Below are 23103 nucleotides of genomic sequence, written 5' to 3' on the forward strand. Positions count from 1 at the left end.
TCTGATGGAAGAGAGGTCACTTTTTCCTTGCTCACTGAAGAGCACTGCATGCAAGAATGAGAAACACATAGCTATTTAGTGCTGCTGCAGAGCAAGTAGCTATAGTTGCAATGTTTGGTAACCGGCACATTTTACAGTTTAATAGCCGGCTACATATATCTCCGCAGTACTTTTTGTGTCCCTTCTCTACCTTGTCTTGTGTAGATAATATAAGTAGCTAGCTATATTATGATACTTTCCTAAAGGTCCCACACATCATAAAACTTACAAATTGGTTCAGAGTCCCGGGAGGAGACACTTTCTCTTCCTCGAACGAGTCCTGACAAATCATCAGCACTGCAGGTGATATCCATTGCCAGTAGTGAAATGCACAAAAAGAGCTTTACAGACTTCATCTCGTAAGAACTGAGCCGATTCAGATAAGTAGTGTGAGAATTATATCACTCACGTGATCTACCTATGGCGAGTCGTGGATCACGCTGATCTTTGCACGGGGGTCACGGCGCTTATCGAAATCTTTGATTAAAAAAAAAATGGTTGGACAGAAGCTGAGAAGGCAGAGCTTGTTACTGCCGTACTGGGCAATACAAAAGCGCAATGACCAATGGTAGCTATATTGGTGCAGTGTTTGAATCGTAACATAACATGAGGGGGGGGGGGGGGGGTAGTCTACTACTTCTCTTTTGTGTGCGGGCGTGTCCACACAAAAGAAAAGCAGTGGTCTGGCTACGCGAGACCGGTTGGGGGGGGGGGGGGGGGTAAGTTAGCTAGCAGTTTAAGGGTTGTAGTTTTAGCCATCAGAGTTTTAAGTCATGGTGTTTGTCTCAGTATCTTACCACCCCTAAGCAAAGATTATTCCCTTTGCCCAACAGTGTTTTGGCAGTCTTACAACTTCTAGCTCTTGGATGCTGGAGGGTAGTAGACAATATAACAACACACTACCTTGCAAACTATAACAGTAGCGTGTACATTTACTTGACTGTTCTATTAGAGTGTATGTATGACTATTCTATTAGAGTAAATCAATCTGGGACCAGGTCCTGTACTCTTACATACACTGTTGGGATGATTTGAGATAGCTCTCACTTTATCACCTGTGATATTAACTGCAGAAAAATCTGTTTGCATTCAAACTGCTACAACTTACCAATTAGTAGCTACTATTTCTGAAAAAAAATTAACGAGGTACACCCCATATACCATCTATTCGAGCTCTGCACTATAAGATCTGAAAGTCAATAGCCACAAATTAAATTTTATAGTGCTGGGTGAATATAGGAACAGCTAAACAATATTATTATTTTGAGGGATCACTAGCCTTGTAACTAGAGCAGTTTTTGTGTCATTGTTCTATTGTGAATTGTTATTGTTTATTGTCATATTTACTTGGCAAATAGAAGATTTGTTGGGCAAGTTTAATGAGGCTTGTCCTGTCGATGTCATAGCTTACAATAAGCAGCTCATGACAATCATCATTGGTTATAATCTTCACAAATTTTAGTGAAAGCTGCTCAGAAATCATAATTTATTATGGTATACACCAATTCTATAACTATACCAAAATCAAGCAAAATAAAGTTTATAGTATTTCACAGTGACACTGTCACAACATACAAATCTAATACATCAAGTTACAGAAGTCTTTTATTTTGCCCAAGTTAGTCTCTGCCCACAAGAGCCAAGAGCAGCCTACGGTAATCTCCAGATACATCTCCTTCAATCATCTTACTCAGTGTCTTGTGGTATTGCCTCAAGAACTCTTGTTTTATCTCCACCATGTCAACCTATGTATGCATATGTGTCAAACTGTGAGATGGTGGTCACAATGCCATACCTCACAGCGGGATACCACTGCTCTAACTAAAGTGGTATCATCTGTTCCAAGACCCTTCATGCTGTGGTATAATCTCTCAGCAAAATATTGAGGTCGACTGCGCACACACCTAACTAATAATAAACACAATAAAGTGATAATTTGTTGGGACATGAAGGATGTGCCTTACCTACTGTTTTGAACCCTTCACGTAAATCTCCGGACATTTCTCTGTCAATGGAGTTTAGTATGTCCCTTTGTGACAACTGTATGGGGCACACGTTATAGTTCACAGCAAAATGAACATGTGAGACACACACTATACACAAGTATGCGCATTACACATGATGTGCACACACACACTACACTATACTACACTACACATTAACACATGTGCACAAGCACACACACACACACATACGCACACACACACGTACACACATACGCACACACACACACACACAAGCACACACACACATACACACGTACACACACACACAAACACGTACAAACACACACACACACGTACACACACACACAAGCACACACACACACGTACACACACACACACACATACGCGCACACACACACACACATACGCGCACACACACATACACGTACACGTACACACATACACGTACACACACACACATGTACACACACACACATACGCACACACACATACGCACGCACACACATACGCGCACACACACACACATACGCGCACACACACACATACGCGCACACACACACACACACACGCGCACACACACACACGCGCAACACACATACACACACACATACACACACACATACGCACACACACACACATACGCACACACACACGCACACACATACGCGCACACACACACATACGCGCACACACACACATACGCGCACACGCACACACATACGCGCACACACACACACGTACACACACACAAGCACATACACACATACGCACACACACACACACACGTACACACACACACACATACACACACACACACACACACAAGCACACACACACACGCACACACACACACACGCACACACACACGTACACACACACACACATACGCACACACACACGCACACGCACACACACACACGTACACACACACACGTACACACACACACGTACACACACACACACATACCCTGGCATATTCAACAAATGTAGCACGCAACTGTGGAAAGCTCCTGGTGGCAAGAATAACATTAAACTTTGACTCATCAGTTCCCCATCGCTTCTCTCCAGCCTAAAATGATGACATAACACCACTAGGTTACAGTCAAGTATCTGAACCACAACAACAACAAAAAAAAACTGTTTGCACTCAACTGAGATCCCATAATTTGCCTATTAAGCAAACATTCGCATACATTAAATGTTTTAAAACAGACATGACGACAAATTATCTCTTGCTTGAGAAAGCATTTTGCACCAAACTAAGGTACCAAACTCGCTCACCCTAGGCCACCAGTGTACACTGTACCCCTGCATTAAGCAGAGACAAACATTAGGGAGTAGGTGAATGCAAACAGGTAGCAGGACAGTGTAGATCCCTGACCGTTGGAGGAAAACTACTATATATATTCCAAGTGTTCCTTTATATACACACAGATATACATTATTTCATACTATCTATACCTGATATAGTTCTTGGGCCTCCCTAGTAGCTTTGGCTTGGTCAACAGTGGTGGTTTCTTCTCTGGCACCCTGTAGGGGGGTAGGGATTACATGATATGTGACTTACTGCCTGTAAATACTACACACCTGACACATGGAGACCAACAACCTCTTGAAGTGGCCACTTGTCTCACTGACTACATCCTTCTCCAAATCGCGTGAAAATTCTGCAGCAAAAAAAACAAAACATAATTACTAAAATTACCGTAAAGTTGGGTTGTTAAGCACATGCACTTATAATTTTCGGAGAAACTTTTGCAAAAATTATACTCTCTGTTAGATGCATACGCCTAATAAATAATTATGGTGAGTGTAACACGGAATCACTACGTTGTAATAGAGTAGTTAATAGTTTGTGCTGGTCACCACGCCAGTATGTAAGGATATTTGACTCCATTTCTGGGTGAAATCCTTCGTGATGAACGAGATTATCACTATCCAGATGACTGATTAGCTGTATACATAGTGAAGAGAGACCTCAAGGGAGGTGTAAGTGCTTGAGGAGACATTAATTTTTCAGTACTTTCAGCTTTTCTTGCTGTGTGTAGCTTTATCATCGCATTTTGCCGTGTGCGCTTATCATCCATGGTTAATTACCAGAAATGTGTATGCGCTTAACAAATAATATGCACCTAATAGATACATGCGCTTAACAACCTGACTCTACGGTAACGTAGCATAGAGTTTAAGAGGAAGAGAACTCAATTGACCAAACCAGTGAAAACCTTTATACAGTTTTGTAAAAATTGGAGATTTACTATTGCGTCTCTCAGTTTGTGTGAAACAAAGGTCAAATCACTCTAATAGAACAGTCATGTACGTTGTGCACTGTTAATGTACATGACCATGTGGCATATGAGCATGCAGTAATTTTGCTTGAAACGAAATACAATAAAAATAAAGGAATCACATAAAGCTGTTTACACATTCCTAAAAGCTCTGCAGTATCCACATTAGATACTGACATGTTGTATGTGTGTGGGTACATGTATCTATAACAATATGTGTAATGTGTGTAGGCAGCCCCTCATTTTCTTGTAGCCAAGTGAATAACAAAACTGAGCATGTGTGCACGCACATACTCACCATTCCTGTAAGCTTGTTTAATCTGTTGTATCTCCTGTTAACAAAACACAACACACATTTACTGTTTCCAATAGTAAGTCACACCACACTCACTGCATTAGTCCTGGTGCAGAGGATCTCTATCAGACATGATTCATCTGTACCCAGTCCCTATAAGCAGCACATATGACATAACTATTGTCTACCAAGGGATTTTACACTGGGGCACAAGTGGTCTTGCTGGGCTTAGCCCTGAGGGTGTATGTCAATGTATAAGGCTTCAAGCTCTGAGGGTGCATGTCGATGTATAATATTTATGTGCTTCCAATAATTAGTTGACATACAATGGGAGTGAAGTACAGAGAATACCAGCCACCTCTTATAAGACCACCTGACCATGTCAATTAGGTCCCAAATATAGCTAAGGTGTACCTTGTGACTTTGTTAATAAGACCACCTCATTATAATGACCAAGGTCCCAAACAGAGCTAACACTATCCCAAGTGTTTTCAACTCGGGCTATTAAACTCTAGTTCACACTACTGCATTTGACATGAGCTCAATAGTGCATGGCCGAATAATAAATGTACAATTACTTAATAGCTTAATAAAAATGTACTAGATCTAGAATTGTAGTGATAAAGTGTAGAACCCGTTGAAATAAGTTGCACAATGTTATGTTTAAGCTAATGGGTGCTCCTTTCACCAGAAATGCCAACACTTCACTAGAGTGTAACTGTCACAGAGTCTACTGAAAACATGGTACATCGTAGCCACATTGCAGAGAGTAAAAAAAAACTGGCTGAGGTCCAACGAAAGCAAATTATCATTGTTAACCTGAGCTGAGTGTCTAGAAAGCATTACATCCTATCCAAGCTAGCCCTATTTGTCTTGTTACGCTGGGCTGGGCCCAGGTTAGAAAACAGTGTGAACAGGGTGTAAGGTGTACCTTTGTGACCGTATTAAAAAAATAACTTTAGTGAATATATCAAGTAGGTCCCAAAGGTGTATTTCATGACCTGAGTATCGCCATACATAAACACACACACACACACACACACACACACACACACACACACACACACACACACACACACACACACACCTTCATTGCCCCACGCAGACACTTGGCATCATACAGTATCTTCTCATCCATTAGAGCAACTATGGCTACCTCAAAGTTGCCACTCAATTCAGACTTGAGCTCACGAACCAAATCCTACACAATGACATCATCAACTATGACACGTCCATGATGTAACAACTCAAAACATTAAATTTTATTGCTACAAATGTTGGCACAAAGTACTAACAGGCTTAGGTCTCTTATCAAGGCTATATGTTATAGGCAAATGGTCATAATTTATTTTATGAACTAACTCCGTCTAGGGATCTGCAGAGGAATCCCTACAATATCACCCCTAATTCTGTTCAACAAGTTTAAAGTAGCAGCCATTTGACTATATCTACTTCTCAAACTGGATAAACTATCGATGTGCTGAGCTATGAATATGCACTTTTATTTGTCACTAAGGACGCACAAGAAGACTTCAGTATCTTTACAATAAAACTAAAGAAGAGAAAAACTCAGACTAGTTGATCCATAGATAACTTGCAATCTAGGCAAGTGTCTTAGGTGCCGCACAGGCTGGGAGTAATTTCCACACACACAACACACCTTGCCGAACATTAGCTTGAACCTCTGCTTGATGACCTGGCGTTGCTGGTTGCTGCGATGAGACAGTACATTGATGATGGCAGCCTCGTCCGTTCCTGTAGTGAGATAGTACACATCATCAACAGTGAGGCATTAACAGTGTACAGTTAAATTTCCCCTACAAATTAAGGACTCAATGGTATAATTTCCATAGTAAGGATTACAATTATATTCTCAACAGGTCCTAAATACAATCTCACCTCTGGAAAAGGAAAGCCCCTACATAGCTTAAAAATCTTGTTAGTTACACAGAGGTGGATGCTTACCAAGTCCTTTCATGGCTTTCCTGAGAACGTTGGCATCAGCCTCAGCATCAAAATTACCAGCAGGCACAACAGTAGGGTGACCTTTATCCTGTTAGAAACAAAAGAATTATTATGACAGCTACAAAAGTGACCGGATCTGCAAGAACCCCACAATTTTCAAATTCCATTTTATTCCATTTTCTTTATCTAGTCAGCCAAAGGAATGGTCAACCGAAGTTTCAGCTCTAGAAGCCTTGAACTTTCAAAGATACAGTACTACAAAGTGGCAACAACAGAAAAATTGATTTGTTCAGTGACAATATGGAAAATACACTACAGGAAGGTCATAACTTACAAATGCAGTCCTCTACCGAGATGCAACTTACACCATTGAGTTCTCCATGAACAGGCGAATCCATTCTTGGGTAGCTTCTGTCTTCCAGGCCCTTCCTACTACCAGAGCAGCGAAAATGTGAAAAAAAACAAAAAAAAACAATAGTGAAACGCTTGTCCAACATGAGGCAGACTAATGTTCATCTTTTTTGTCTCCTTGGGAGTACTGGCACGAAACAAAGATTTTCAAATTCTTGCTTTGGGGATCACAATGGTACCAAGGTTTGTGCCATCATCACCTTCCTTCATTGCGAAACAAGTGCTCAAAAAAATTTATGGAGTTTTTTTTTTCAATTTCGTAAATATTTCATCCATTGTGTTTATTGGATTCTACTGTAAAATTAGGTTTGCATGCTAACATGTGGGATTCTTGCAGATATTGATTCGAAAATTTCAGTTGAAATCTGCTTTTCGTGTGGATTTTTTTGGTGTGTGTCCTATTAGGATTTTGACAAAGAACATTGTAGAACTATTTTAGTCACAGGAAGCAGTTGTCATTATTTTGTAAAGAATATACATACCTGGATAGTACCAGCTTACTACTCGCGAAGTTTATTGATTTGTGGCCTTAAATTTTATGAAACCAAATATGTCACCTTAATGCTTACTCGAAATACAATCTAAATCCTGTTGTGACTATTGAGGCTCATGTGAACTTCTAAACAAAGACATTAATATAGTATTTTCTTAGTAGAATATACAAGGTGTATGCTTAGCAGAATAAGAAGCAGGTATGCTTAGAGGTATATGCTTAGAGGTGTATGCTTTAACCAACCTACCTCATTCATACTCATCTGCTGCATCTGCTGGGCCAACTGAGCAGGTTGTTGCTGTTGGTGTTGAGGGGGTGGTGGGCGGTCTGGTTTGCTGGTAGGTGGTGCCTGCTGCTGCTGTGGATATCCTTGGGTGGGTGGGGCTTGATGTTGCTGTGGATATCCTTGGGCTTGCTGCTGCTGCTGCGGATATCCTTGAGTTGGTGGGGCTTGTTGCTGCTGCTGTGGGTACCCCTGGGTGGGTGGGGCTTGTTGCTGGGGATACCCCTGAGGTTGTTGTTGCTGTGGATACCCTTGTTGGGGATATCCCTGAGCAGGTGATGGCTGCTGATAACCCTGTATGGTATGATGGACACAATGATACAGGCCCACACAAAACTATGTGACCTAATTTTAGAAAACCGTCGATATATGCACATTTAACAAAATTTGTTTTATTGGTTCTTTGTTGTAGGGACAGAGGAATGGACTGGCTAAGTTTCAGCTTCATAAGATAAGCAGTGTGGGAAATACAGCAGTAGACAGCCGGATGAGCGAATAAACCAATATGTACAGAAACATCGAGATAATAATCTACAGGTGCCTACATAAACCATCATAACTTACTGATACAATGGCATATGGAGTTGAATCTTTGCTCATTGTATTCGCTATGAATTTGTGAATCCACCAAGGTATAGTTTTGCCAAAGGTATTCTTCTATGATCCAGAAGGAAGGCAAATCATTGAAGAAAGATTGTCATAAATTCTTTTATCACCACAACGTAAACAAACATCTGTAACTCAGAAATCCGCCTGTGTATGAAGATGAAACAAAGATTTTTTAACTCCCTATGAATAGGGGAACACGATGATGCCCAGGATTTATCCACTGGAGTGTCAATTCACTGACCAGCAAGGCGATAAAAATTTGCATAATTTTTTTCTGGAGCTTGCATTTGTTTTTAAATGTCTTTTATTACAAAAGTACTATTGCGTGTAGATCGACGGTTTTCTAAAATTAGTAACGCAGCAAGTGTATTAGTCAGCTGAGCTATATAGTAACAGTTATACACAAAGTACAATGGAACTCCAAAGACACCTTGATAAATCAGAATGTCATTTTTGCTTGTGTATGAACATTCAGAACTACAAAAGTCTGACAGTTTTCTAATAAGTACACTTCACAAAGTAAACCTTTGTAATACTCTTTGGTTTTTATAACCTAACACCTTTAGTCCAAAGATACGCTAACTGCTATTATAATATCATGGACACACATAACGATCCTATACAAGGTATATCATACCTGTTGTGGATATCCAGTGGGTGGGGCTTGATAACCTGTAGAAGAGCAACATGCTATAGCTGCAACACACATATATATATATACTGAATAAGTGTTACATGGAAATAAGGCTGTGCTATTTTGAGATATAGTTCTTGACATACAGTAACTGTACAGCCGAAAAGTCATCACCTACTATAAACTTGATACAGATTGTGTAAAAATTGGTTTGTAAGCTTCAAAATCACGATGGTTAATTGTGACAAATGACTGTTACCACAAATATTTCATATTTCTAGACTTGTCATAAATGCAAAAGCTCGAATGAACACATGGAGCAGCCCCATTAGATGTCCACTGCTGTGCAATGTGAAATCAAACACTACCACGTCTGTTAACAGTACATGGGTACACTGGTGGACACATGTCATGGTTGTATGATACACGTGATTGTGCAACCAAATAAAGCACTTGAAATTGGCATCATCAATGTGAAGTATTTTGGTCACAATAACGAGTGTAGTTATAGGAGAGCCACAATATTGGGTGACTGAAAACAGGCTCTGGAAGCCATAATTTATTGATTTCGATTTGCACATTATATTGATATTGAGGTGTTGGAGTTGAATTTTCCTTTGAGATCACATGAGATGTTTGATGGCATGTGACAAACATGTTCTGGTACATACAACACAACTAATAGGATGTCATTCCAGCTACACAGATATTGTATTATTCTAATTAATGAGCACGTATACCTTGGGTAGCTGGTTGTTGGCCATATCCCTGCAGTGGAGCCCCTCCCCCATAATTCTGAGCTGGAGGTTGTTGGTAACCTCCTGGAGCTGTAGGGAGCACGCATCACATGATATCAATAATATGCCATAGCAACACACCTCCATATCCTGGAACGCCTGGGGGCATCCCCACTGGAGGGAATCCACCAGGGGGTGCTATATGGAGAAAGATAATATAAATGGCACAGTTTAGAGGACGACAGTGGAGTTTGGGCAGCCAACATCATCAAGGTATCCAGGTGTGTACTAAACAATACTCAACAAGGTACGTACACTTTACGGATTGTACAAGTACAATTTAAATGTTGACATTCCATTCTTCCAAAATTTAACAAAGTTTAAATGCTTGTATAATGCAACATGTCTTCACACAGTTCACAGCATCACTAGACAATGCCAAACAATTGTGTGATAGAACTCTACTATCGGTTTATCTGGACAAGCATACCAGAAAACACAGGGGTGGATACAGACCTTTTTAAAAAGGGAGTTCCACTCTTGAACATGGTAATTGTAGCTTCAGTCTAGCAACCTGGTAGCCCTTGCTAGTAGACAGCAAATAATCACTCTCTAACAGTTAAGTCATACTAGCACACCCTTAGAAAATACAACTGAAACCTTTATGAGTATCTGTAACAGCTTTGAAACTTCATAATGATAATTATTTTTAGAGGTGTTTATTTCATATTAAAATTCTGTGGTGGCAGGTATAAGTGATTTTACAGTAAATAAATAAAGGTATGATGAGTGTTTTGCCACAATAAGTGTTTGAAATAAGCATTTCTTTGACTGATAAATTGATTATGGTTTACTGAATTAAAGAAAACTAGTCAGCAGCTTATTACGTAACACTAAGGCTCTCCCAAAGGGAGGGAGGGGGGTTCATGGTACCCTTCGAACCGACGAACCCCCCTGGATCCACCCCCTGAAACAACTGTACGCAGTTACTTAGGTAAAGTCCTTCTTTACCTTCTATGTAGTCAAAACCTTTATACACCTTACAAGCCTTGTACAAGCCATACTAGGATATATATCTACTACTAACCTAACAGCCAAGTTACCCTTGTTGAGGTTAATGGAAAACACACTGCTACAAACCAGAATATATACCCATTGATAAACATTTAAAAAAGTTCATAGTAACAAAACTTTGCAGGCTATAAGTAAACTTTGCCGACCAGATCATAGTTGACTGATGACAGTTTATGAGTATTACTACATTGTGAGTGGGTGTCTGGAAACCCTATGATGACTCATTTTCTGACTAAATTGAAAATTATGATAACTATAATTAGTTCCAGTAATAACATCCTGTGAAATAAGGCAACGCTATGAGACACAAAAATTGCAGACTGGCTCTCAAGTAATTCAACATTTGTGCCTCCTTTACAAGCACTTAAATGTGAAGTGCTCAGTATCCAAATATTTAGTGACGTATACCCATGGTTCTTATCAGTTTGTGAAGTAGAATTGTACATTTGCTGTTTAAAAGGATCATAAAAATTTAATGAGAGGCAAATGAATTCGTTTAGAAGTGATTCTACAACGTATTATACGAGTTGTACATTGACAATTTGTACGGAGGCATACATACACTCCGACTGTACGTCACGTCATTCTTACGTTGCTGCCCGTATCCAGGGGGCATTGCGAACCCAGCGGCTGGTGGGGGTCCTCCTGGAAATCCTGCTGGGGGTGGATAACCGCCGCCCGCGGGAGGAGGATAGCCACCGCCCGTTCCTGGTGGATAGGCACCACCACCACCAGCTGGTGGGGGATAACCCTACAAAACACGAAAACACATAACCAGATCAATGATACGCTCTAAAACTAAAAACTCACCCCATAGCCACCTCCGGGAGGATAGTTAGGATAAGACATAACAGAACTAAAGACCTTTTTGCAAGCCGCACCCTTTGACGGTAAAGGTTTGTCACGTGATACCGATAATATGGAGGGGAAAGAGCAGAAGTTCACGGACTTGTTCGAACTAAGAGAAGACCTGGGCAAGTAAGGAGAACGCGTTTATTACAGTCTGTCTGCGAGTTTATCGTAATATAATGCTGGGCGACCAGCTTGTTTGAAGCATTTCCTCATTGGCACCTTTTCCTCGTTGCTTGCCTACTCGCATATCAGTGTTTACCCCCGATTTATCCACGTACCATGTCTTTTACAGGGGCGCTTTTAGCGTAGTGAAGAAATGTATAGATATCAGGACGAAGAACGAATATGCAGCCAAGATATTTAACACCAAACGGTTGAACACTCGAGGTAAGCTCATTTCCCCATCAAAACACTGCCAAACTGCTATCATTCTAAACCAGAGCTGCAGAAACTGGACAGAGAGGCTCGCATTTGTCGTTTACTGAAACACCCTAGTATTGGTAAGTAAACATGTGTGCAGCAATTGTCCCAAATTTTATTTACCCCTTGTTATTTCTACCCATGCTCAGTACGATTACACCATGTGTTCAAGGAGGATGTAGTACATGTCACATACATGGTGTTTGACCTGTAAGTCACCATGTTATTGTGGTGTTGTAATGTTAAGTGTGGGTTAATTGGGGCTACTGTATTTATAGTGAACACCTGTCTATAATGAACGAAGGATTTTTGACTAGAATAAAGTGGTTGTTTCTTTCAGAGGAAATATATAGAGCTGGACCTATTAAGCTTGTCCTTATTTATGGAGATTTTTCCATTGTGAAGAATTTGAGGCTTTGTTGTGGTTTATTGCACAAGTGGGTACAGTGTAAATTTCCTAATTAGGTTCTATACAAAAGGTTGCTAGGGTAGAGTGTAGTTTTACCTTATAAACTGGGTTCCAATACACACATGGGCTCAATTATGTCAGGTACTTCATCCTAATGTATAGGGTGCATACCTAGGGCTGTTTATATGCTGGGACACTAAAAAGTAAGCCATAAAGGTTGGGGGTGTGTTGTGGTTTCACTGTTGCAAGTGAAGAATCAAGATTCTAAGTCAATTATACAAGCACTCATATCTGTGCACCTAATGTACATTAAGAAATAAATGCCCAAGGCTGTATACCGTATAGTGGGTTTTTACCACAAGGACTTTATTTTCGCGAACAGTGGCTAGCCGCGGTAATTAAATTCGCACTTATTTTATCTCGTGCGTTCTCAACTTTTCTTCACGATACGTATTATTGTGCCACAATGAAACGAAAACGAACTGCATATCCTTGAGAAGGCACACAGTAAATACTGTTGAGTCATCACGCAGCGGCACACATCCTCACTTTTTAAATGCAAGTAAGTTCCTTGCCAATGACAGGAGCACAAAATGTCTTTATAAACGTGGTAGCCATGTATACAACTGCTTAACAACGCTTCCATTTCCTCTTTCAAACAATAGGGGACTTGCAGCATGACGTAAATCATCATAATTGTTAAGCAACTGTAGCTGTCGGCCATGTTTCGGGACAGTGTTGTGGCTGAAAAGTGCTTTCTCAGGATTTGGTACAGACTGTAATGAAGCGAATCAGTGTTGAGTTGTGTTGTAAATACCACCCAGCTTGTTAAAAAAGGCAAAAAAGTTAGAATTAGTGAGTAATGTATCAGATCTTATATTTCGAAACCAGCCCCGCTTCCCAGTGCCACTATACCCAGCACTTAGTGAATAAATCTCGCCCAATATGTGCCATAGAAAGTTGTCCCGAAACATGTCTGCCTAGCAACCATTGCTTCACGTGTGCAAGTCCTCTATGCATTTCTAGTAATTGAAATAAAAAAATATATCAGCAGAATTTATTTTCGCGGATAGCTGCATTTGCAGAAATTTGTATCGTGCTTTTCAGATTCGTGATAAATTATAGATGCAGTAAAAACCTGCTATATGGTACTTGAGAAATTATTGTAGTAAATCAAGAGTATTAGTAATGTTGACTGTGTGTGATGGTCTACATAGTGTCACAGGAGGAGAACTGTTTGATGACATTGTTGCCAGGGAATTCTACAGTGAGAAAGATGCAAGGTGAATTGTGTGAAGTGTGTTTGTACACTGTCAATGTGTAAAACTTTTTTTTTCTTCCGATAGTTACTGCATTCAACAGATTGTGGAGAGTATTGCTTATTGTCACCAGATGAGTATAATTCACAGAGACATCAAGGTGTGTCTGTGTGAGCATGTACTTTCACACAAGTGCAGGTACTTGTGTGGATGCATGTCACACATGTGTGTATGCTGTGCTTCATAGTGTTTGATGTGTGCGTGTGGGTGGGGGTGTGTGTCACTAAGTGTGTGGTAGAATTCATGATATGCTGTATGGAAATAGCTACCAGTTGTCCATAAAGTTTTCATCCACCAGTGATACTTGCTCAACAATATAATTACCTGCAGACTAATTCTGTGACTAATGGACTAATAGGGTTTTCACTGTTTACTATGAATTAAGCTTGTCTCTGTATAAGGCCTGTGGGAATAGAGATTCCTTACTTCTACCTACTTCCTCAATTTTGATGCTGCTGAATGGTTGCCATATTCATAGTTGAAGGAAAAAACATCAGCAGTTATGTATTTGTCACTATAAGATCACTGTAAGGCCGGAATTTTGTAGTAGAAGAAACATTTTCGTTGCTGTAAATGATGGGCAGTCCCTCTCAATATCAAAACACTTGCTGAAACAGCAATATTGAATTCTAAGATGGCAGGTTGGAAAGTGATGTAGGCAGTAATAAGACACATGGAATCAAATTGCCTTGCCTGAATGGGACAACTTGTGATTATCTCTGTACTATTTCTGTGCAATGTCTACCTGATGTGTATGGAAAGCATGGCTATTGCTTTTGCTGGTTTTTAGTATCCTAATCTGTTTGTTGCTACATTGGAACCACTTCAAAATGGACACCATGAAACGTCGGCACCAAGGCACTTGTCCACTGTTCCATTTGTATTAGTGTACACACATTTAGACCCCTGAACACTGCACTATACACTTCAGCATGGTACCATCTGACTTCCACTCTACATGTGCACTGTAGATATCTAAAGAAATATTAAAATTGAGAAGGGATCATACGATTATGTGAAAGAAGGGAGGTTGTCATTGCTTTTATTTCTATGATCTCTACTCAAATGTAAAATTTTAAACTTTAACTTTACTTATACTTATTTGTTTACTTTTGAATAACATCACTGAATGAACCAGCACATACCTCAGCAAGGTGGCAGACAAATTGGCTGCATGACGTAACGCACACCCAGTGTTACAAGTGTGAGGAGTACATCTGCAATCAATCCAGTAACTACATACTGATTTTGGTGATAGTCATCATGTGTTACCGCAAATCAACATGTACACAGTGGTGGAGACACAATTCACACAAAAGAGGACAAAAGTATATTTATGATGCATGGCTGTAGCTGCTGCACTTGGCAAAAAAGGCATGTCTTGGGAGTGACATCAAATAGTGAAGAAATCAAGCCTGTAGCTTTTACCATACTTGGCTGAAGGCATCAGACAGTCAGTTAGTAGAAACTTCAGTTTAAAATGTTGTTGAAAAATGTTCAGTATTGTTCTGGTTTGACCAATACTGCCAGGCTGTCATGAAGGGAAAATAAGGCTAGTTTTGGACAGTAAAGCCCTAACCATCATGATCCTTACTATACAGTACTACCATACTGAATAGTTCTTTAGTGAATAACCTATTACACCTCTCATAGCTGGAGACTTAATGTGTTATGTTTTGTGATAGCCGGAGAATCTCCTACTATCTAGTAAGAACCCTGGAGCAGCCGTGAAACTTGCTGATTTTGGTCTGGCCATTGAAGTAGCTAAGGGAGAGAAGGGATGGTATGGTAAGTTGGTCTGAATTTGTTGTCATGTGTTTGTCTTATTAGTCAGTCTGTGTGTGTGTTTGTCTCATCTTATTGTGCTCTCTGCATGACTTTAATATTCCAAATATTTCCAAGTATTTAATGGTTCATAACCATAGGGAATGTGTCAGCTTTTAATATCAATGGCCTGGAATTGAACAATAAAAAATATCTGGTATAGTTTGTAACTGGTAGTTAAGTTTTGTAGCAAGCCACTTAAACCAGGAAGGTTTCAGTTCCTTTCTTTGTTGTGAGAGATATTTGATCTCTTTGTGCTTGTATGAATAGCACAGAAGAGGTAGAACTGGCCACACAGCCAGTGTACATGTATACTCAAAGCAACAGAACCCAAAAAATGAATGATTGAAAATTTGATAATAATATAGGATGTAGCTCCTTTTATTGTCTTGAATAATGGAAGGTCTGGTGATCATTTATAAATGTATTGTCCTGTAAGCCACCAGAGGTACATTACAACAGAATTGTAAACTCTACAGTTCCACTCTAAAGTGCAATCGTAATGCACCAAAAATGATGAAGAAACAGGAATAGTGTGCTATGACTAAACATAAATCTGTGATGACAAACAAGGAAGGTTATAGTATGGAAGCGTTGGTAAAGTTGCCTCCAAGAAAAGAAATACGGAAACACATGAATGCTGGTAGTTTTGTTTGGTGTTATGCAATTTTTGGTGCCTTGCAATGGCAGGGGATGAAAATTTGAAATAATCACTCATATCATACTTTGAGGAGGAGCTGGTCCTGTTGTGGTACCATACATATAATATGTGTAGCAGATATTCAATAATGTTTCTTTATTTGTCAATGTGAGTACTTAAAACACTGACCCTGTAATTATTTCTATATCTATTGGTTTTTCTCCTCTGAGACTAGCATAATATGAGACCAGCATCTTGAAAGTATTCTTAATGTAAAATCCAGCAGCTTATCAAATTTTTTTTTTGCTGTGCATGTTAACCTGAAAATTATGTAGAGCTCCTAACTTTTGAAACTAACTATAATAATAACTTGTGATTGACATCTAATTCAAGAATTATAGTGTTGTGATGGGATATGTGAGGGCATGATTATCATTTGCAATTATTCGAGCAGCCTTATTATGTGTGCGTGGATCACGAACGAAATGGAGATCACTAAGTTTGGCAGATGGAGCGGCTATTGATGAGACATCTTATTGACAGTTGTGACAGATATATTCCTTTTTGCTTAATTGTCATATTTACTGTTGTTTCATTGTGTGTATGCTTTAATGTGTTTTATTTAATTTGTCCAATTCAAGAATTACTATTGTAATTATGTCTGTTTGTTTCATGTAGGATTTGCCGGCACCCCTGGTTACCTGTCACCAGAAGTGTTGGAGAAAGATCCTTATTGTCATCCTGTGGATGTCTGGGGGTGTGGTAAGTATATCTGACTGTGTACTTCATGTCCCAGACTGGGTATCTCCAGGGATATGCCTTAATTCTTAATAGTAGCTACAAGAGACCAAGAATTGTAGTGTGGCACCTTAACTTGTGTGAATCAGATGCAAATGTGTAGTGGTTGGTGAGTGTTAGTGGTGGCTATTTTGTTTTGAGTGATGGTTAGTGCCAACCATTGATGACCACTGTGAGCACATCCATGACTATGTACCTCATGTCACTGACTGTACTGTATCAGAGTTCAAAATAACGGGTGGCTGTTGGCCATTTTTAGTACAATTGACACTGCCAGACAAAATTGACTTTGGTTGGCCATATTTATTGTACATTACTATACTGGTGTTCAGTAAATGATTTGACAGTCTTTTAACATGGCCACTCAATTTCCAACTCTTAATTTGAACTCTGCTGTGTAAGCAGAAAATTTGAACAGGGCAGTCAAATTTTAATCTGCCAAATAACTGGCTGGTTAAAGTTTGTTTTAAGTTTGATTTAACATTTGTTTTGTACCGTATAGTAAAAAAACTTTGTCGGTAAAAAAAGTGTGACGAAACCCCTCTGTTGAAAAAATTGGCGGAAAAACTTTGGCGATTGAAATAATATTTGCCAAAGTTTTTTACCGCCAAAGTTTTTACCGTACGGTACGTAAGGATCTCGGTAAGGATAAAACAACAAGGTGTCAACTCATAAGTTAAGTAGTGTAGTAAGTGTATAGGTAGCTAGCATTGTTGTTGTACCGTACTTTTGTAGCTACTGATCTAGCGACGTGCTAGCAAAGGCATGCTTCTCTATCTCCTGCGATGCCGAGAGTGACCGTATTTGCTTCTCAGTGAACTCCAGTAGCACAGGTTATCACGTATATCAAAGTATTTGGCCAAATCCATCACGAGACGACAAACTAACTGATGTGCGAACGGAAAGCCGGTTTTCGGTTGGAAATATATCCCAAGGAATGCTTGACACATTCCTAGGAAGATCAAGATCTCTAAAGTCAGCTCGATCTTTATTGCGTGATGGTATGAGCTGACCTTCATCTCAATTTCTAGTTACTCAATGCAAGACTCAATGTGCTCGTGTGATCATCTAAAACATGGCGAAAAAACTTTGGCGAATTGAACGCTATTTTTCCAAATTCGTCAAAAGTTTTTACCGCCAAAGTTTTTTACTATATGGTAGTACACGTTTCTGTCAGTGACTGTATAACGTGTCCATGAAGCTGTACAAGCCGCATTAGCTAACCATGAAATTGGATCATGCCTCATCTGGAGAACATAGGTCAAAACGTGTGAGAACAGTAATCAAGGATACCACATACACAGTCAGTAACATGAGGTAAACAGTTACTACAAAGTTAGGAGTACAAACATATAGTAGCTAGCTGGAATGCATCAGTAGTGCCTCTGGCATGAAAAATCCAAAACCTTCAGAGAACCAGCTGCAACTGTGGGACCATTCTCAGTAGCACACTTTCCAATGTTAGCTCAATCCTATGAAATTGGCTGTTCCCTTGATCATTTCAAGCTAATGAATACTTGTAACTGATTGCTGATAGTAAACCCAATAAGAATCAAGCTTGAGACTGAATACATGGAAAAATTCAAGCTGGAATTTACCCGTGACTAGTTATTTTTTCTTCAAATACTTCAAAAGAGCCATACATTTGTCCATGACCACATACTGCAGGACCAAACTGGTACAATATTCCCTTAATAAAAGGGCCAGCTGAGGAGGCGGTAAGTTTAGCCACTGTGAAATTTGCTGCTCCACAGTATTTAATATGCTACAAAAACTGTGTACTTTCTGACAATATACTTAATTTTTTACCAACCATTTTGTTTCAAACAAAATCTATATGCCTACCTTTCAATGTGAAAAGCTCTACTAGCGATAGTGTTTTTATTGTTCTAGTTTTAAATAAATAGTTTTTATTGATACACTCTTCTTCAGTGACCCTATAAATCCAATAGCTCATGTGAGTGTGTCGTACCTCCTATACGTATTATTGTGTTGTAGAGCTTTGAATTTAGTGTATAGGGGGGACAAGGAGGTTTCTGTAATGTTCCCTTTTATAGTTTTTGTTTACAGGTGTTGTGTTGTATATCTTGTTGGCCGGTTACCCACCATTTTGGGATGATGTCCAAGAGAGGATGTACAAACAGATCAAGGCTGCCAGATATGATGTATGGCAGTTAATATATTTTAACAAGTGATTGTGGGTTTTATTTTCTGTAGTTCCCCTCACCAGAATGGGACTCAGTGACATCTGAAGCCAAACAGCTAATCCGAGGCATGTTGACTTTAGATCAAGATGCACGATTGACTGCTGAGCAAGTACTAAAACACCCATGGATCAAGGTGAATCAAGCAGTCCACATCTGTCCCCAAATCATCAAGCTTTGTGTGTGATTAGAGTCGTGAGAAAGTTGCCTCAACTATGCATCGACAAGAAACCATAACTGGACTGAAGAAGTTCAATGCCAGAAGGAAATTGAAGGTGCAGCAAACATGTTTACATTTTCAATAATTTGAGAAGTTATTTTGTAGGCTGCAATGCATGCGGTTGGATTGGTGGCCAAAAAGAGCAGTTTTTTTGGAAGTAATACAGTATATATCAATTAAATTTCTGTTTTAATATTTGTAATTTTGAAGGTACTCCACGTCCAACATCTCCCGATAGTACACCTAAGGTGACGTGATTTCTTTTCCTAAGGCACATTTTGTGTATATCATTTTTTAGACCAGCACATCAGATTTAGGCTTACCTTTATTGTCAGAGTGTGAAACAGGTAATATGGGGAATTCTGTTTGTTTGATATTTTGTGTTCCTTCACATACAGTAATAGTGGTATCTGTCATTGCTTGACATTATTTCTTTAAATTTCACCTTTGCAGATACTCCAGAGTATGAGATAATCCTTATCACCAACAAATTGCTTAATGTCATTGCAGCTGCTGACTTTGGAGAATACTGGTGAGCTGCTCATGTGATCTTATGTCTGTAATCAGCCACACCCACTTCCTTGTAGCAAATATGTTGCAGATGACATAACTTGTTTTGAGCCAGAGGCTGGTGGGTATCGGGTTGAAGGATTACCTTTTCACAAGTTTTATTTTAATAATGGTAAGCAGATGGAATGGAATACTCTCAGGAGGTTGGCCAAGTGTTGTATAAATTATTTAAACATTGATGCACAGTGGTAGAATGGCAGTTGGCCATCTTCCAACTGTTGATTTTCAACATTTTACCAACCAAAGTCCATAGCCATTAGTACCCTATAAAAATGGCTATCATTCAAAAATCTAACCCTTTTTTACATGTGTGACTCTTGAAGCATGTCTTAGACCCCTCCCAAACTGTACAGTGGGTATGTAACTGTTGTAGTTGGAAAAGGCAGATTGGAGTGGACACAGACACTTTCAAATTACACTTTCACTTATACAACAGTTATCTAACATTGTTCTGTACAGTAGTCTCTGTTTCCAGACACAGACATTATCCTTGAGTAGTGCTTATCCATTTACAAGTACATTTTCAAATAGAGTAGGGACCATAGCACATCGATAAAAAGTACTGGAACAAGCTGGAGTAGTGCACGATATAAATCACAGTAAAACAATAAGAAGTGTTATATCCCTACTGTGTTCTTCCTTGTGGTATCTTGAGCACAGTAGGGATATAACACTTCTTATTGTTTTACTGTGATTCAATATCATGCACTACAGCTTGTTTCAGTACTTCTTATCGATGTGCTATGGTCCCTACTCTAGTTGAAAATTCCAATTTTTTTTGTCATCAGTCAGGCAGTCAGTCAGTAGAAAATTCCATTTAATAATTTTCTGTATCAACTTGTTGAAAACGTTTCGGGATGATCTGAAGGCTTGTTTGGGTTTAGTTTACCTAACCAATACTGCCTCATCGTTGTCAAGGGAAAGTGAAGATGGCTTTTGGGTGATGTTTTTCATGGGCCACGCCTACTCCTTTGTGGTCCCTACTATACAGTACTATTGTACTGTATGATAAGTGGGGCACACTACATTATACTATGCATAATCATACTGTTGTATACATGCTCTAGAAATACTCACAAAGATCCAGTTGGCATCTCCCAACTTAATTATAAGCCTCGCAGGCCAGGCCTTACTAGGTATAAGCCCCTGTGTCTTGTACTAAAAGCTGTGAGCTGGATATGGTCTGCAAGAGTAAACTAGTACAGTTACATAACTGTGTTAAGTGTACAACAGTAAATGGTCTATAACACTTGTAGTGTGCTAGCCAATCCTCCGCACATGTGTTTGTAATGTTAGGTATAATGTAATTGTATTTTGAAAATGTCTGTATCTGTGTCTGCCTTTTCCGACTACCCGTTGGATGGGTGCTGGTAACTTGAAAGAAATACCATACCAGCCCGTGTTAGCATGCAGGCCCATTTCCTCTGGGTGGTACAGTGTCATGATAGATGTACACAAGGATTGTGCTGCTGTTATCGTTGCAGATAGTTCAAAGAATCCAGTAAACGTGACATTCCTCAATCCCAAAGTGCGTATGTTAGGTGATGATGCTGCTGTGATCACATATTATAGGATAGTACAGTCTCTGAACAGGTGTGTGTGTGTTGGTCATAATGTGCGTGCATGCGTGTTTGTGTGTTAGACACTGCATCAATTATTATTTGTTCCAGTGCTGGTGGATTCACATCTACATCATCTCAAGAAACTCGTGTATGGCAGAAATTGGAAGGAAATTGGAAGTGCGTTCATTTCCATCGCTCGTCTAACTGACAGTTCTCAAAGAGAATTCAACTAGTGTGCCAAAGAAAAACTTTTATTTATGTTTGATATGATATAGTTTTGGTAGTGTTAATTTAGTTACTTTTGTGTAATGATTGTAGAAAGTGTAAATAATGTTATATGACTTCAGACTCGATGTTGACTCCAGAGCTGACATACATGTAGGGATCACTGTATGAGTGTTGCAGTAATAGTAGTATGGCTTTATTAGAAAAGGAAACTTCAGAGTGTGTGGGGGTGGCTGTAGAACGGCTTCAAACAAAAACGTTTGTTGTGTTAAGAGTAGTTACACAAAAGTTCATTACTTCAGTTGTATGTCACTCCCTACTTGTTTCAAGATCACACTAAATGGTCTCAGAGTTCAGTCATTCAGTGACATGGTGGGATAGCCTAGTAGGGCCTGGTGGTGTACCTTGTCAAAATACTCTAATAGAGCAGTCAGGTAATTAGGATTCAAAACTGGTAATCTATGTAGTCATAAATTCTATCTGGTCTATGGTTGAATTCTTGTGAAATTAACATCCCTAGACTGTCATCCTAGTAAGTCAGATGGTCTAAATACATTAACTGATATTCTACTGTAGTGGATTTTAGGAAAGAGTACAATATCATTATGTGGTGTTTACATATTTTGTACACCTATTAAGTTATAATGTCATTTTTAACTCTTATTTATATCCGTATCACTTGCAATTGTAATAAATTGTTACATCTGTAGGAAGTGCACGTTGATTAGTTGCATGTTTAGTGTGTGTTATAACAGGTTCAGAATGGGACAATAAAGATCGGTGGTGGTTGGTAATGACTGGTGGAAAATGGGCAAACTGTTTATAGAGTTTGCTACTCATAATCACAAATCCCACGTGCACTGTGTCATCTTTATACTTTCAAATTTGTTGTTTATTTAATTGGCTACTTTCTAGCAAATTAAAACATTGACATGAAGTTAAATGCATGGACAAGTAGTGCAGTTACACGAGTGTGAGGTCAACACACATTATTGCCTATAGTTCACCTGAATGATGATGCTGCCATCTTTGAGGTACTGCCATACAACAGTGATCTTGTAGAGCTCTTCATCGACTAATAAACTGATTACTTCTCCACACCTTATATGTCTCCCCACACCAGTAACTCTTGCACATCCTTTATCAATGTGTTCCCTTAACTGTAAATGATGCTGGCTGTTACTGGTTTGGTTCATTAACTTGATCAAAAAAACTCCAGCCATAGGCCATGTTAACCGGTCATCATATGGACCCTTTGTGAGATA

At 39.4% G+C, this 23103-nt stretch overlaps 2 protein-coding genes across 2 annotated transcripts; one reads left to right on the forward strand and one right to left on the reverse strand.

Moving 5' to 3' along the window:
• Positions 1–1563: 1563 nt before the first annotated feature.
• Positions 1564–11752, reverse strand: LOC136240198 (annexin A4-like). The gene is made up of 17 exons (XM_066031116.1): positions 11606–11752; positions 11387–11546; positions 9863–9919; positions 9725–9811; positions 8988–9022; positions 7706–8035; positions 6555–6642; positions 6250–6344; positions 5677–5790; positions 4686–4742; positions 4593–4626; positions 3594–3673; positions 3468–3536; positions 2974–3075; positions 2004–2079; positions 1835–1947; positions 1564–1784 (listed from the first exon to the last, which is right to left on the reverse strand). The coding sequence occupies exons 1-17, from the start codon at positions 11642–11644 to the stop codon at positions 1659–1661; spliced, it is 1662 nt and encodes a 553-aa protein (XP_065887188.1). The 5' UTR covers positions 11645–11752; the 3' UTR covers positions 1564–1658.
• On the forward strand, positions 11626–21959 carry LOC136240199 (calcium/calmodulin-dependent protein kinase type II subunit alpha-like). Its single transcript, XM_066031117.1, has 18 exons — positions 11626–11773; positions 11940–12034; positions 12088–12147; positions 12217–12277; positions 13694–13759; positions 13823–13895; positions 15481–15583; positions 16938–17021; positions 19128–19222; positions 19275–19397; positions 19453–19536; positions 19587–19638; positions 19692–19729; positions 19780–19828; positions 19935–20013; positions 20069–20163; positions 21536–21644; positions 21722–21959. The coding sequence occupies exons 1-18, from the start codon at positions 11715–11717 to the stop codon at positions 21819–21821; spliced, it is 1425 nt and encodes a 474-aa protein (XP_065887189.1). The 5' UTR covers positions 11626–11714; the 3' UTR covers positions 21822–21959.
• Positions 21960–23103: the final 1144 nt, after the last annotated feature.

The sequence above is a fragment of the Dysidea avara genome, chromosome 12, assembly GCF_963678975.1.
Source record: "Dysidea avara chromosome 12, odDysAvar1.4, whole genome shotgun sequence".
Classification (NCBI taxonomy): domain Eukaryota; kingdom Metazoa; phylum Porifera; class Demospongiae; order Dictyoceratida; family Dysideidae; genus Dysidea; species Dysidea avara.

Excerpts from the sequence above, each read along its gene's own strand:
- LOC136240198 (XM_066031116.1), bottom strand. The coding sequence starts at position 11,644 with ATGTCTTATCCTAACTATCCTCCCGGAGGTGGCTATGGG. Across the intron at positions 9,023-9,724 it reads CCAACAACCAGCTACCCAAG|GTTATCAAGCCCCACCCACT; the intron begins GTATACGTGCTC and ends GCTCTTCTACAG. Across the intron at positions 2,080-2,973 it reads CATTTGTTGAATATGCCAGG|TTGTCACAAAGGGACATACT; the intron begins GTATGTGTGTGT and ends TGCCCCATACAG.
- LOC136240199 (XM_066031117.1), top strand. The coding sequence starts at position 11,715 with ATGGAGGGGAAAGAGCAGAAGTTCACGGACTTGTTCGAACTAAGAGAA. Across the intron at positions 19,223-19,274 it reads TCAAGGCTGCCAGATATGAT|TTCCCCTCACCAGAATGGGA; the intron begins GTATGGCAGTTA and ends TATTTTCTGTAG. Across the intron at positions 19,829-19,934 it reads ATTGTCAGAGTGTGAAACAG|ATACTCCAGAGTATGAGATA; the intron begins GTAATATGGGGA and ends TCACCTTTGCAG.